The sequence below is a fragment of the Mustela putorius genome, unplaced genomic scaffold (genome assembly GCF_011764305.1).
Source record: "Mustela putorius furo isolate JIRA1106 unplaced genomic scaffold, ASM1176430v1.1 tig00000127_pilon_pilon_pilon, whole genome shotgun sequence".
Taxonomy (NCBI): domain Eukaryota; kingdom Metazoa; phylum Chordata; class Mammalia; order Carnivora; family Mustelidae; genus Mustela; species Mustela putorius.
In genome coordinates, this window is record NW_025421288.1 from 4,711,524 (window position 1) to 4,727,809 (window position 16,286).

General features: G+C 42.0%; 1 protein-coding gene across 1 annotated transcript; it reads right to left on the minus strand.

The window, feature by feature from the left end:
* Window positions 1–5,635: 5,635 nt before the first annotated feature.
* On the minus strand, window positions 5,636–7,719 carry LOC101684700 (olfactory receptor 1S1-like; the record flags this gene model as incomplete). The annotated part of the gene is made up of 2 exons (XM_004777660.3): window positions 6,761–7,719; window positions 5,636–5,645 (listed from the first exon to the last, which is right to left on the minus strand). Coding segments are annotated over exons 1-2 (936 nt in total), but the record flags the coding sequence as incomplete, so codon positions are not given.
* Window positions 7,720–16,286: the final 8,567 nt, after the last annotated feature.

Genomic DNA, 16,286 nt, shown 5'->3' on the forward strand with positions numbered 1-16,286 from the left:
GCCTAAGAATTCAAGATTCCTTTCTAAACATCGATTGTTGTTATTCTTACCATTTAATAACATTTAATATATGTATTTAATTATTTTGTTCTATTATCTACATATCTATCTATCCATCTACCTACCTACCTATCTGCCATCTATTAAATCTGATCTCTACTTCTGTGAGTTTGGCTTTTTTTGGATTCCACATAATAGTGAGATCATACAGTATTTGTCTTTCTCTGTCTGCCTTACTTCCTTTCCAATACAATGTTGAATAGAAGTAATGAGACTGTACATTCCTGTCCTGTCTTTTTTTTTTTTAAGATCATTTATTTATTTTTGAGAGAGAGTGAGAGAGCACGAGCGAGCGAGAGAGAGAGAGAGAGCACACTTAAGCAGGGGGAGCAGCAGGCGGAGGGAGAATCAGATTCCCTGCTGAGCCGGGAGCCCCGTGGGGACTCAGTCCCAAGATCACGACCTGAGCTGAAGGCAGACTCTTAAGCGACTGAGCCACCCAGACACCCTCCTGTTCTTAATCATAGGGGAAACTTGTCAGTCTTTTACCAATCACTATGTAGGTTTTTTGTAGATGCCTTTATCAGTTTAAGGGAGTTCCTTTGATTCCTAGTTTGTTGAGAGGTTTTCTTTTTCTTTCTTTTTTTTAAAATCAGGAATGGATTTGGGGTTTTGGATTTTGTCAGAAGAGTTTTCTGTCTCCACTAGGATGATCATATAGTTTTATTTTGTGCTTATTAATAGGGTAGATTACGTTGATTGCTTTTGGAGTGTTAGGCAACTCTTGTATTTTTAGGATAAACTGTACCTGGCTACAATATAGTATTGTTTTTATTATCAGGAAAAAATGTAGAAGATGTTACTGTACAGTCTTGGTTGGTTAAAAAGATCACAGATGGTATTGCCTAAAGCCATATGCCAGTTTGAAAAGGAGACTGTACTTCTGAGTCATCTAAATTCCACTATTAAAAGGAGAGTAGAGAGAGAGTCATGAGCATTGGAAGGAAAATGAGAGCAAAGAAGAAATCTGAGGCGTTTTCATTTTCCGGAGAACGTGTTCTGCGGGAGGCAGTTTTCATGTGGATTGGATGCTGAGGATGCAGGACTGGTGGAGAGGCTGCTGGGGATGACGGCTGCCCGGGGTGATGAGAGCAGATCACAAAGGATGATTGAAGGGCTGATGGTTTGGCTCCCGTGGTATTTGAAACAGCTGATCCCACTTTTTTCTTGGAAGAATTTTTGCTTTCCTCCTCGGTCTTCCTGACACCACTTTATTGTGGTTTCCTACCCCCTGGCTCCTGCTCCTCAGACTTCTGTGCTGGGTCCTCACTTCTAAATGTTAGAATCACGCAGGGCTTGGTCATAGGTTTCTCTCTCTGTAGTCACCTCTTGGCAATTTCCCCCAGTTCCATAGATCAAATACTGAAAGTATTAAATAAAATTCAGAGTCTTTGCCATGGTCTGAAAGATTCAGCCAGGTAGGTGGGTCCTGAGCTAGCACCAGGACTATATGTATATCCCCTGTTCTCCCTAGGCTTCCCCAGCTCGTTGTTCCACGAGGGCACCCTGCTGCTCCCATGGTGGCATCTTTTGCCTGCCCTTCCCTTTTCCTGGACTGTGTTTACCCAGAGCTTCTCATGGCTCACTCTCTTATTCAGTTCTCTGCTCAAATATCCAAGAAAGACCTTCCGTGACTCCTGCGCCTCTCCACCTCAAATAGCTAGTCCATGCTGGGTCACCATAGCCTCTGACATTGCTCCATGTCTTATCACAGGCCTTCTTGAGACCTCAGATTATGGCCATTTTTAATTTATTCATACATTCCTTGTTTGTCTCCTTCTCTGTGAAGGAAAAACCAGGAAAGCAAGGGTGCTGTCCTATTTTCTTTTTGACTCTCACTAGGTACTCAAAAAAAATTTGTTTTGTAAATAAATTAATACATATTTGAAGACAATTTATGCAATAGGTTTTACAAGCCAAGCCTACCCAATGTGTGGATTTTTTTTTTTTTCAGTTTATTTTTCTAGGTGTTTCTCTTGCATTTGTGTTAGATAGCTGGGGTTTCTGTTAATTCATTCTTAAGGCTACAGGTTGTTTCTTCTCAGGCATGGTTAACACAAAGTTCAAGAAGAACATGAAGTTCAATTGACTGTTTTGCAGAAAATCTTTTTGTATTCTAAAGTTAATGACATTAATTATTGTCTAAATATTGTCTTTGCTTATCCAGTCTTACAAATCACTTAAAATAGTTTTTGTGTCAATTTCTCTGGTTTGTGAGTGCACTGAAGGCATGGACTGGGAATTATCCATCCTTTTATTTCCAGGGCCAGAGTCAAAGCCCAGTAAATAGAAGGTTTACCATAGACATTTGTTGAGATGGCAAATAGAAGTATTCTTCAGGGGAATTCAAGCATCCAGGTCCAGATGTACAACTCTCCTCTGTGAAGACTTATCCAGGCTCTCATAAAAGTTTGTGGTTCTCTATTTTCTTAATCGATTGTCTTTTGTGTCTTCAACTTAACCCTAATTCACTTCCTCAAGTAAACTCCCACCTTGTATACAAGTCCATCCATAACTAAGTCAGCTTCCCCATTATTCACTGAGAATAGAGATGTATCTTAGAATGGATATGGTCTCCTTTGGAACCTAAGAGCTGGAAGTGATGGAGGACCCACCCACAAGGATAAAGTCAATTCAAATGACCTGGGTCTAAACCTCCTGGTTCTTATTCTGTTCTACTAGATATTCTATTAGATATTCTATTCTATCACACATGGGCTGGATGAAACCAGAATAAAGAGAGAAAAATTATAGACCTGCCCGATGGATGCTTACATAACTGAGAAGGTTCTGGAACCATGTTAAGCATGATGGTGCAATAGGCAAGATAGTTTATCTTCCTTAAAATAATAAAAAAAATTCTTCCTAAAGTGACAGTTAATGTAAGATGTTAAAGCAATAACAGAGCATTACATAAATCTCTTAATTTTATGAAACAGAACCCATTATTTTGGTTACATTCTGTTTTAGAACAAACAGGCCCAAAATGCAGGGATTTAAAAAGATCCCAGGGATTTTTAGTGTTACCTCTCACAGTTCCATGAGTTGGCTGGACTCAGCCAGGCAGTTTTCACTGGGGACTCTAGTGCTGACAGCCCGAATGACACTTGGTCAGCTGAATGTTCTCTCACTCCCATGGTGGAAACTGATGGGAGTCACCCAAAGACTCAAAGGCTGGAACAGTTAGAGCTCCTCAGGTGTCTCTCTCTGACTCTCTGTGGCCTTTCTAGGTCTCTCTAGCATGGTGGCTTCAGAGTAGTGGGACATTTTACAGGGGAACTCAGGGCTCCAGAGATTCATGTCCCGAGAAGGTGCTAGGTGGAGGTTCTTCTGGCTTTTCTAAGAGTCTTGCAAATCATCAGCACCTCTTGTGGGGACTCTATTAGCCAAAGCATCCCCACAGCCATCCAGGTTCAAGGAGAGGGACACAGATTCCATCTCTTGATGAAGATATGGCAAAGTTCTTCAAGAGCATGTGGGATGGAGATATTTTTGTGACTGTTTTTGGAAAATATGATCTGAAACAAACACTGCTAATATTCTGTTGACTCTCTTCCTGCTTATGCCATTTTACATAAATGGGTTCTCATGATAATGCTGTTATAAAACCTTCTTTGTTCATATTAGACTAATTGTTGTATTACAGAAAAATACAACTGGGGTTGGTAACATGGCTTGTCCCACAGTGAGTCAGCTGTAGACTCCAAATCTTTTGATTACAAACTCTCTATCACTCCCTGTGGACTAGTAAAAGCAAGGTTCATGTTGGGGCTGTGGGTGGAACTGGGTGGATTTTGAGATATTTGAGGAAGGAGGACTAGGAGGCTCAGAGGAAGCAAGTGGATTTTAAATTTATAATGAAGACTCAAATGAAGCATAAAAGCTTAAGCAATACCAGAGAGAAAGGCAGGTGGCTGATTGCATATTTCTTCTTAAAGAGGTTGGATTTTTATAAGTTTAGAGAGGAAAAGAAGTCTTATTAAATTGGGAACAAATAAATGTAGTTTGGTAGGGCAGGTAGATTGGGGTTGAGACCAGGGGACAGTCATAAAAAGAGGAAGGCTATCCCACCCCTTACGAGTGTCTATGATATACTAAGAACTATGGTGGTTGCCTGGCACACATACCCATTTAGCCACAAACAGCTTACATAAATTAAATAATTTTCCTTGGATCATACAGGTGGGTCACAAATCCTGAAAAGCCAAGACTTAGAACCAAATCTCCTTACACTACAGTGCAATTGTTAGAGGATCACATTAAATAACTAGCAATAGTTTGCTGCAGAGGTGAAAATATTTTGAAAAAGGCTTTGGACAGAGAAAAAGAACATGCTTTTTTTGGGGAGCTCTAGGGTATATTTAAGATGGAGATCCAACAGACATCTTCAGCAGACATCTCCATCAACCAGTTGGCATACAGATTAACGGAAATCGCAGAGCTGGAGTAGAACTCAGAGTTCATGTGGTTCAGTAATTTTTTAGGTCACCTGAAGGATGTTTCTAAAATACAAGAGCCTGATTCCTTCACTGGAGTTGCAGGTTGGGGTTTGGAAGGAAAGCAGTAAAACCTGGCTTAGAGCCTTTCTCAGCCTCAAGGAAGCCTGAGATTTGACCCTTGATTGAATCCCCCTAGCAATGAGTTCTGGAACTGTCTAGGTGTATGCTGGATCCAAGATGCAGGACAGTGCTGCTGAAATGGCTTTGAAGCTGCTTGACCACTTTTATCCGTTCTTTAAAATTGGTTATAGAGGAGTCTGTAGTAGAGCAATTTACATTTGTTGAGAGGTAGAAAAGGGGTACTACCAGAAAAGGGAAGTAAGTCATAATGCCCTAGCAACTCCAGAGCTGAAGTTTTCCTCAGTTGAGGTGGTCCACACCTACTGAGTGCTCTCTCTCATGATCATGCACATTCCAAGTATGGAATGACTGGGGTAATTAGAAGGTGTGCCTGGGAACCACGAGACCTCGACGGTGATATTGTGTATGTTGTGTGGCTGTCCTGTACCCTTACTTAAAGCTTTCTTAAAGCTTGATGCTTGGTGTATCTTGTGAATTTAATTGCCAAGATGAGCCCAAATCCACTGCAGCTGGTCGAGCAGAGCACCACAAGATCTGAGATAGTGCATTTTAAACAAGTTCTTCTAGATAATTCTGATGTATACCCTCATTTAGAAACAACTGGCCAAAAACAACAAAATAGTAAACAAGTTGGAGAGGATGTGTGAGAAAGTGGAATCCTTTTACACTGATGGTGGGAATGCAAGTTAGTGCAGCCACTTTGGAAAACAGTATGGAGATTCCTTAAGAAACTAAAAATAGAGCTACCCTTTGACCCTGCAATTACACTACTGGGTGTTTACCCCCAAAGATATAGATGTAGTAAAGAGAAGGGCCATCTGTATCCCAATGTTCATAGCAGCAGTGGCCACAGTCGCCAAACTATGGAAAGAGCCAAGATGCCCTTCAATGGACGAATGGATAAAGAAGATATGGTCCATATATACAACGGGGTATTATGCCTCCATCACAAAGGCTGAATACCCAACTTTTGTATCAAAATGGATGGGACTGGAAGAGATTATGCTGAGTGAAATAAGTCAAGCAGAGATAGTTAATTATCATATGGTTTCACTTACTTGTGGAGCATAAGGAATAACATGGAGGATATTAGGAGAAGGAAGGGAAGGTGAACTGGGGGAAATCGGAGTGGGAGATGAACCATGAGAGACTGCTGACTCTGAGAAACAAACTGAGGGTTTTGGAGGGAAAGGGGGTGGAGGATGGGTGAGCCTGGTGGTGGGTATTAAGGAGGGCATGTATTGCATGGAGCACTGGGTGTGGTGCATGAACAATTAATCTTGCAACACTGAAAAAATAAAATAATATTTTTAAAAAAGTTGACCAAAAATAAGAAACAACTGGAAACAAAGATCTTATTTTAAAGATAAGAAAATAGGCTGAAGAAAGTGAGTTGACCTGCCTTAAGTCTCATAACTACTCAGGGAAGAGTCAAACTAGAACTCCTGTCTTTTTATATATGATCCCTGATTTTTCATTGAATGCATGTCCACAAATGTGTTCTGCACACTCGTCTCATGAACTATTTTGTGATGAATTAGGTTATATGTGATTGACTAAGTTGAGTTTTGAGAATTGAGTTTTGAGTGTATACCTTACAATCCTCCTGGAGATTTATACTATACCAAAGGCTCTGAGAAGTTGTCTAGTGAAGACATTTTGCTTCAATGAGCTCAGACTTGTCCCAAATTATTTGGACGTGGCACCCTCCTATGAACACCTCACTGAATAGCAGTTTTGGCAAAACAAACTTTGAGCAGAGCTGACCTAGAGTAATCTAGATTGAATAAAGGAATCAGTAATAACTCTCTTCAGAGCTGTAAAAGCTAGACTGTAGGTACTGTCTGCACTTGTTATCATCTAAGGTACAAACAATTTGTAATCTATGTAGTAACATAGATTAGAATCAAGATATGTGTTATGCTTGTGATTTACAAGGGGTTAGGGCCTCGTCTCTAAGACCAGAGTGACATGGAGAAGCCCCAACCCTTCAGAGGTTGGAATAGGAGGCAGACCTAAAGCTGAATCATCACATCTATGCCATGAACTCCAGGCAGAATCATACATCTGGTTATGGGGATAAAAGGAAGTCAGATGTCCAGTACATCAAAGGGAGGAACCGTTTCCTACTGATGAGCTTTCTTAGGGCACCTTTCATGTCCTTGTTCCTCAGGCTATAGATGAAGGGGTTCATCATGGGTGTCACCACTGTGAATAGCACGGCACCAATCTTATCTCCATCATCTGGGTGAGTGGATGAGGGGAAGAAGTAAACCCCTATAATGGTCCCGTAAAAGAGTAATACAACTGTCAGGTGAGAGCCGCAGGTGGAGAAGACTTTCCACTTTCCCTCCGTGGATGAGATTCTTAGGACAGCCCTGACAATGCAGAAGTAGGAGAAGAGGATGAGGGCAAAGGGGACAGTGACAACTGATGCGCCCACGATAAACATTACGAGTTCATTGATCGTTGTGTCTGAGCAGGACAGTTTGAGCAGAGGAGCCAAGTCACAGAAGAAGTGTGGGAGAGTGTTGCTGTCACAGAAGAGCAAAGGGAGGAGCAGAAGGGTGTGTGTTAGGGCAACAGTGTTACTCAGGGCCCATGGAATAACCGTGAGCAAAATGCAGAGCCTGGGTTGCATGATGGTTACATAGTTGAGAGGGTGGCAGATAGCCACAAAACGGTCATAGGCCATGACTCCCAATAGGAAATTGTCAATAACAACAAAGACAATAGAAAAGTACATCTGTGTGATGCAGCTCTCATAGGAGATGGATTGAGTCTTGCTCTGAATATTCATCAGCATCTTGGGGACTGAGGTGGATATGGAGGAAATATCAGCAAAGGACAGATTGGCAAGGAAGAGATACATGGGAGTGTGAAGGTAAGAATCCAAGCTGATGGCCAGGATGATGAGCCCATTCCCAACCACAGTGACCAGGTACATACTCAGGAAAAGCACAAAGAGGAGCTTCTGCTGCTCAGCCTGGTTGGAGAGTCCCAGAAGGAGGAACCCAGAGATGGTGGTCTGATTTCCTTGATGCATATCTCTGCTGATCTGGAGAAAGGAACACAAGGTCTTCACGCTCCCAAAGAAAAGCCAGTACAATACCATTTGGCTAGAACCACTGCAAGGAGGTTACTCAATATGTCAGCAGGGCAGAGACTCAGGAAACGCCCTAGGTGGGAAAGACAGAGCTGCCATGATAGACACTTGTCAATGAATATGTTTTAAACTTGGATATGACTCTGAAAGAGATGTTTATAGTTGGTTCCAAACATAATTAAATGCCTTAAACTGAAGACGACAGGCGAGGTGTACTCCATCTTCTAAAGATGCTAGATACCCCCGAAAGGAACTATTTAAAGTGAACAAAATGGTTCTACACCCTTTCCCATTATTCACCTTCATTTTGAAATCTAAGAAGACAGAAATGGGCAGAGTCACTGAGTGAAGTGTTTGGGAAGGAGACATGAGCAGGAGTTTGGAGCACTTACTGAAATACACTGCCATGTGGGTGCTCCTGCCCACTCCTGTTAGGGGGAGGACACCAGAAGAGCTGCTCTTGGACAACGTGTATAGGAAGGGAAACCAGACTTTTGCTTCACTGGTGGCAAGATATTAGATGAATGGAGTAAGTTTAGGGGGCTTTTAAGAACTTAAAAGATTTGGGTTTGTGTCCCATTTTTAAAGGTGGTGGGGGCTCATTAGATTAGCCCCCTGTGGCAGGGGTGGGGGCAATTCTGTACCCTCATCATGACATGACATGGATGCTGTTAGGCTCAGGTGACCTTGTTGGGATTCCAACAACAACAACAACAACAACAACAACAAAAGTAGCCTGTGGGGGTAGAGAAGGCTATAGCAGGGAGGGCATGCATGGCTTTCTCACAAAAAATGGATCATTAAAATATCAGGGAGAAAATTCATCGTCCTGGAGCAGTAGTCCCAGAAATGAGGCCTCTGAAGAACCCCAAATAGTTTCGTGACAGGCATGGCTGCCACACAGTATTCACCTGCTGCCAGGATTCCATGGCACTAGACTTGAAGACTGTGTCTCTGTACCCATTCCCATTCTTCCTTCCCACTGCACATCCCCAGGCCACCTAAGCTCAGAGGGGAGGGCAGTCACTTTGAAGCATGTGATATTTAAGTTTTAAATTGGACCAAGTTTTTGAATACCTGGATGTGAGTCTTCCATACCAAAGTAGAAGTTGTTTTTAAAACTAAAAGTGACCAGGAAGCTAGAGTGACCTCCCAAGGGTAACCCAGAGTCAGGGAAGGAAGACTGGGCCAAGTCTGGTTTTCCCTGTGGCTGATTGGTAAAAACAGTGGCCTGAGAGCCGAGGTATTGAGTTCCTTCCGGTCTTTTCGTTTTCCTTGTATGGCCTCCTCTCACTCTTTCTCTCTCTTCAGTTTCTAAAAGGTTAGAGATAGCCATATACCAAATAACTTTTCTTTCCATGAAGAGGCCAAAACCCAGGAATCCTCCTTCTCTGGTATTCTGGAAAACCGAGGGGCAGTGGAGACCAAGCCATAGCCCTGAGTAGTCTCTTTGCTCCTGAGAAGCTTAGCTTACGAATCTCAGAGGGGGAAACCTACCTACAGTAGGTAGAGACTCCCACTCAAAGCTACATGTGATAAGGAACCGGCAGGCATCTATATTTAAACCCCAGGACAAAACACAGACCTGCCTGAGAGGGTCCTGTGATCACTGAGCCCTGGGTTGGTTTGGGCTTGACTAGGACAGTGACAGGCGGTATGTGTGGTTTTGAGTGACAGTTTCTAATTTCACCTTCCTGTGCTACCACCTCTCCCGCCCACCAGGAGTCCCACACTAATTGTTTTGAGTCCCTGAGGCAATAGTCTAGCTGGTTAAGAGCCGCAGTTATGTCTAAAAGGGCTCACCTCTGAAGGATGGCAAGTCTCAGGTAGTTACTGGAATCTAGACGAGCAGCTTTTAACAGAGCGTTGACAGGGTAGCAGGGAGGAGCCCGAGAGCAGCCCTTATGTATATTTCAGAACCAGACTCTTTTTTCGAGTACAAGTCATGCTTCTGGGCTCTCATGGGGGCACTGAGCTCTTTCGATGTCATTTGGGATCATATCCCTGAAGTCTTTTCCTCAAACAGACCGTTGTTTTCACCTTCCAGCCTCAGTGAGGTAAATGGGGAATAGACGGGCATCTCTGCTTTTTTTTGTTTCTGTTTTCAGGTACCTTTCCCCACTTGTGCTTTTCTCAGTAACTTAGTTTTTGCTGTTCTTCATAATAAGTGAAGTGTTTGCTGTGTGTCTTAGATTTTCATGACATGGTAAATATATTGAGTTCCTTCTGTTTCCTCTCCAGTGCCTAGTAGAGGGAGAGCGCTTAGTGAATACCTCAAGAACTGAGTGAAATTCCTGCACTAGGCTTTGTGATTCCAAAGAGATGCCATCTGCAACAGAAGGGGAGAGCCCATGGCCTCTGTGCCCCTTGAATGGATGTCCGTGTGGGAAGGGAATCTCAGGACCCAGGGATTCAGCATTCACTGCTTTTAGCTGTAAATGAATGAAATAAACTCTGGGTTTTAATACTGAGAGGACACATACAGAGGACATAATTTGGGGTGGTTCACAGATATACTGGGAAGGCAGGAAAAAGAGGCCCTGGAATGTCAGGAGGAAGGGATGCTATATATATATATTATATATATATATATATATATTATGATTCCACCCACATTTCCTGTCTATCTATGACCAGATAGATAGATAGATAGATAGATAATAGAATGCCTTGCCTTCTCTTTCTTCTCCATTGAGCAGCTATTTTAAATATTGGTTGTGAGTAACTATACATTTAGTTTATCAATTAAATTGTTTCCTATTGAGGAGAGCTGCATTTTCCTGGTTTGGGTAAGAAATACCTACACTATATTATGAGGCCCATGTAAGCATTAGAAGCAATGTATCTACCCAGCCTCAATAGATACATTGCTTCTAATGCTTACATGGGCCTCATAATATAGTGTAGGTATTTCTTACCCAAACCAGGAAAATGCAGCTCTCCTCAATAGGAAACAATTTAATTGATAAACTAAATGTATAGTTACTCACAACCAATATTTAAAATAGCTGCTCAATGGAGAAGAAAGAGAAGGCAAGGCATTCTATTATCTATCTATCTATCTATCTATCTGGTCATAGATAGACAGGAAATGTGGGTGGAATCATAATCCTTGTTTCTGTACCTTGTCCGTGAGGCGTATTTATGAATTTCTTCTTCTACTACTGCTCGATGGTCTGAACGTTGGTGTTCCCCTCAGATTTGTATGTTCAGACCTGACCCCCAGGATGGTGGTATTAGGAGGTGAGGGGGTCTTTGGGAGGTGATTAGGTCATGAGGGAGTCCTCATGAATGAGATTAGTGCTTTCAGAACAGAAACCCCAGAGAGCCCCCTCTTCTCTTCTGCCATGCAAGGACACAGGGAGAAGACAGCCATCGATGAGCTAAGAAGTGGGCTCTCACCAGACAATGAATTTGCCTACACCTTCATCTTGGGGGGTGGGGGGACTTCCAGCCTCTAGAAGTGTGAGAAATAAAGCTCTGTTGTCTATAAGCCTCCCAGTTTATGAAATTTTGTTAAAGCAGCCTGAAATGACTAAGAAAACTACTAGCTCAGCATGTGTCTTCTAGAAAGCAGATCCAGGAGCAAGAATTTTCTCTTTCTCTGAGGGGTATGGATATTTAGTTGTCCTGACCTTTCAGGCTCTGGTTGTCATGATTGCTTCTCTAGAGTTCAGAATTACCCCGGTTCAAGGTTTTGGGAAATGGAAGCCCATTCCTCTACCATCCTGGGGAGGTAGAAACCGAGGGTTAGCCCTATTGAAAAAGAAGGACTTGGGAAAATCACCTAAGCTTCTGACTACTTTTTATCTGTTCAGAGTTTATTAACAAAACATTACTTGGGCTTGACTCCATATCCTGTTCCTGTTCTGGCCTAAGTATTATGGGGAAGTCATGAGGGCTAACACTCAGGTTCTACTGTCCACAGTTCACAGTTGACTTGTAGATATAAGAGATGAACAAGAAGCAAGAGGTTAAAGTTACCAATGGCGGATGGAGACAAGTACAGTGGTTGCTGTTGGATATCAAGCATGCTTGGGAAAATGCTGCAGGTATTCAGGGGAGAGAGAGTTACCTATACACTGGGGTATTAAGTAAATATTTCATGGCAGGTGTAAACTAGAGGGATTCTTTTAACATGGGTAGTGTTACATAGGTGGGGAGACATGGAAAGAGGGATTCTGAAGCAGGGGGAGGGTATGAGCAGAGGCCACATGGCGGGACCATGCATGGCATGTTCTGAGTTCAGTAAAGAAACCAGTGTTGCTGAGATGGAAGCTCTGAAAAAGAAATAAATAAGGTTGAAAAGTTGTAACTTGGAAAATGTGCTGCTTTTGCATTTACCGTTTCCTTGCCTGTCATTTCTTGTCACTCATAAATTATATGGTGTGGAGTTGTTCCATGAACACAGTCATGGAATCTAGCACTGGAGGGCACCACAAAGGTCAACTAAAACATCACTCATTGTACAAATGAGTAAATTGAGGGACGTGTGACTTGTTAGCATCATTGGATTAGTTTTGGCTCAGAACCAAAAGTAGTGTCACATGAACTGGTTTCCAGTCCAGTTATGCTCTTGGAGGCTGATGTGGTAGAAACAGCAGGGACTTTGAAGTGAGACAGACCTGGCTTGCAAGTCCATCTCCACCACCCAGTGGATATTGACCTTGGGCGTGTCACTTAAGCTGAAAGAGCCCCTATTTGCATACCAAAAACACTGGCAATCATCCCTAGGACACATTTAACAGCTCAACAGACATTAGGTAATTTTCTTTTATTTACTCGGGAGGTGTCAGCCACCTTGGAAATATAATTTAAGAACTCCACACTCCCAGCCTCTCTTTGAGGTTTGAGATTGTTGGGTCCCCCCAAAATTGGGTATCCCAATAATGGGTCCGTGATTAAAGGAGCGAGACTGATACAAAGCGAAGATCAAGCAAAGATTTATTTCGCTCCAAGCATCAGGAATCATACCGACCGTCAAACAGACTGGTCGGGACCGCCCCTCCAGAGAGGAGGACCCCTCCCTGCCTTCCAGACTAACTTTTATAGAGCAAAGGCCATGTGGTTGGGCCTGGCCACACACAGGTGGCCAATGAGATTGTAACACACACACAGGAAACTCAACAGTGATGCTAGGTGACAAATTGAATTACAATTTACCCTAGTAGACATTTGAACCAGCCTTGGTAAGGATTGGCGCCAAAAGGCTCCCAAAGGGCAGGTGCCCCTACTCTTGGTAGCTAGGAGACAGTATGCACCACCACTGATTGAATACCTCCACCTGGCCTGACCCACCCTTGTACTTGGACTTCGTTACCTGGGACTGGTTTCCCGGACTTGCTTTTAAGTAAGTTAAAAGCCTTGCCCTGGCCGGGGGGCAAGGTCAATTTAAGCTTTACCGCAAAATGGCAGTTCAACTGGGGTGGGGCTGCTCTGGCTGAATAGGCCCTTACAAGATAAACACTGATAAAATCACCAAGGACTCAGAAAACAAAATGTCTCCAGTATGGTCAGGTTGAGACACATGTGTGTTAGCCTCTGGCCAGTGGGGCATGGGGTGCTGAAGAATTGGAATATGGGGTGAGAGAACCCTTCTAATGAAGTGCCCTTTCATGTGTCCAGCGTAAGAGACCCAGAAACAGGAGTACAGAGAAGACATTAGAATCAAATTCATAATGGATAGAGAAATTGGATTAACAATACTTATACAATTAAATATGATTCAGGTATTAAAAAGAACAAATTGCTAAAATACATGACCACCTGTGTGAATCTCAAAAACATTATGTTAAGTGACAGAAGCCAGACACAAAAGAAAACATAGTATGTGAGTTCCGTTCATATGAAATTCCTGTATGGGCACAGCTAATCTATGGGAATAGAAGTCAGAGCAGTGGTTGATTGGGCAGGGAGGGGAGTTGATTGGAAAGGGGAACAAGAGAAATTTCTGGGGTGATGAAAATATTTTATTATTGAATACAATTGCCCAAAGACATTAAACTGAACCATTTGAAATCTATGTATTTTCTTGTATGTTACTTACATTTTGATTAAAATATATAAAAACAAAGTAAACTCACCACATTTTCCTTTTTTGCTTTAAGTGTTATTTGAATTATGATCACATCAGAGTTAATGGAAAAATCATTTCTTGCCTTGTCTTTTCTTCCAGATAAGCAGACGGTGAGATGTTAAATCTTTGCTGGGATCTGGAAGCAGTAGCTGCGAGGCAGAGTGAAGCCAAGGATGCTTCTACATATGGTAACATCCAGAGGGAAGCCGTCATCCTCCAAGATGATCTAATATATAGTCCACAGAGGACAAGAGTCGAGAGACCAGATATGTGGCAGTTTCTCAGAAAGAGGATGACCCAGGATAGAACAAGCCAGTGGGCACTTGTGTATAGCCACAGAGATTTTCTGGAGGTTTATGTCCTCATCTGTGCAGGTGGGATGGAGTCTTAGACGTTTTGGAACCAGAGTTTCTAAAAGCTCCTTGGTAATAGGAAAAAATATAAGCCCCTCTTTGAGAATACACACAAGAAATTACCAAAACTTACATTTAGGAATTCTGAAGCAGGGGGGAATATGGTACACAATGGTCTTCTTGCATGTTATTATCCTCTACAATACTCCTCTGGAATTTCTATATTCTAGAAAAAAAAAAAAAGATTGACTTATAATTGTGTGTTTCTGTTGCGTTAGATTCCTTGAAAGCAGGTATCCTATGTTTTGTATATGAATTTAAGCATATAGCCCAGTGTCAGGTACAAAATATGGTCCCTTCCTCATCCCCAGGTCACCATCCCTCTACACTCTCTTTATCCCAAATCCCTGCCCCCCTCACCACCTTCCTCCTTATTTCCATAGCATTTGCCTATTTTGTCTCTTTCTCCCTCATGAACATTAGATCCATGGAGTCCGAGACTTTTGCAGATAATAGATTCTTTCTAAATATTTGTTTAAAAATGAGTAAATGAATGTTCATAATAAATACTTATTGAAGGAATTATTGTATGATGACTTCAAGGTGCCTTTCTAAAATAGTTTCATGAAGATCACCAAGTATGTATTTTGTGGTTTCTGGGGATGGTTACACAACATTGTACGCCTTCTCTGTTGAGGAGCTTCTTTTTCCCAATGCTATAAGCACCATGTCTTTTCCTTCTTATGAGAGCTGGATTGAAAACCAAAAGAAGCAACTAGGACAATCTCATATTGGAGTTGTGGGCAAAGAGAGGCTCAAGCAATAATCACCATCACCTTTCAAGCTTCTACTTATTTTCACTAGAATTCAAAATTTTATAATGTGGTTTTCAAAGTAACTACTGGGAGAGGAAGAAACAGAGAAAGAGACAGAGGAAAGGGAATATGGACATCATTGTGAAAATGTCTGTTGTATCACACGATGCTTGACGTGTGATACGGCAGGTTATTTCTGACCCATCCAATATCCACAAAGCAAACCAGCTGCCCAGGGTGTGTTGTTGCATCATCTCTCTCCTTCCATCCTCTTACTGCCCTCTCTCCATCTACGTTCATTAGTTGTATGTAACCGGACAATACACACATGCACAAACACATACTCCTTATATGGTTTCCTTGGTCTTCAACATGTGGGAAGGAGAAATTGGAACTCCTGTGAATTTTTGGGAATGCACAAAATTAAGCCATGTAAAGAGTATTCTCACTATTTTTTATCTTCTTTATTCTTAATATAGGTATCTAAAATTTAATAATTATAAATATTAGATGTATTAATATCTACCAAGTACTGTAGGCTTCAACAAATACCCAAACACTGGAAAATGCCTGTGCACATTACTGGGTGGTTTCTGAATAAAGAAACATTCGGATTTCCTATTAACACTAACAGCACTGTGCAGAATCACATGTCAAAACCACCAATCTAAGGACTTACTTGCTTCCAAAATGTGTTATTTCTTGGAACATCACTCATAGGATTTGTATAAAGTTTCCTAGACATATACACTTATGAATATTTATTTTATTTGCAAGGATGACTCACTGTTAGCAGACAGGGCCATGAACTCACACATGGAAAGAGTCACCATCAAGACTGACTGATCTGGTCATGACCCTTTCTTGCCCGGTGCTTCCTGTCCTCATTCCTGAAATGTAAACTTAACCTCTGACTCTGCATGCCGTATTTCCTGCTCTTGCTTTCCACTTGACCTGAGTGGATTCCTCTAAACCAGTAGCCTCTCTGCGTTGCTTATCATGCTTTAGTTCTTGGAGGAGCGTTATGATACATTTTTCCAATTTTCCTAATTTCTAATCTATCTTTTCTCAGAATTGGGGTTTAAAAATAAATAATTGCTTTTGAGAAACGCTGGGAAGGAATTCCTCCATGGAAACACAACTCTCACCACTGTGGCTAACCTTTCCTTTCACGCACCGATTGAGCCATAAGAAAGGGGTTGGAGAAATCCAGTGTGACAACATAGCAGTGATAAAGAGTTTAAGAAGACATAATGATGTTTTTAGTGAAGTTACTTGCAAGCAGTGTCATTTCAG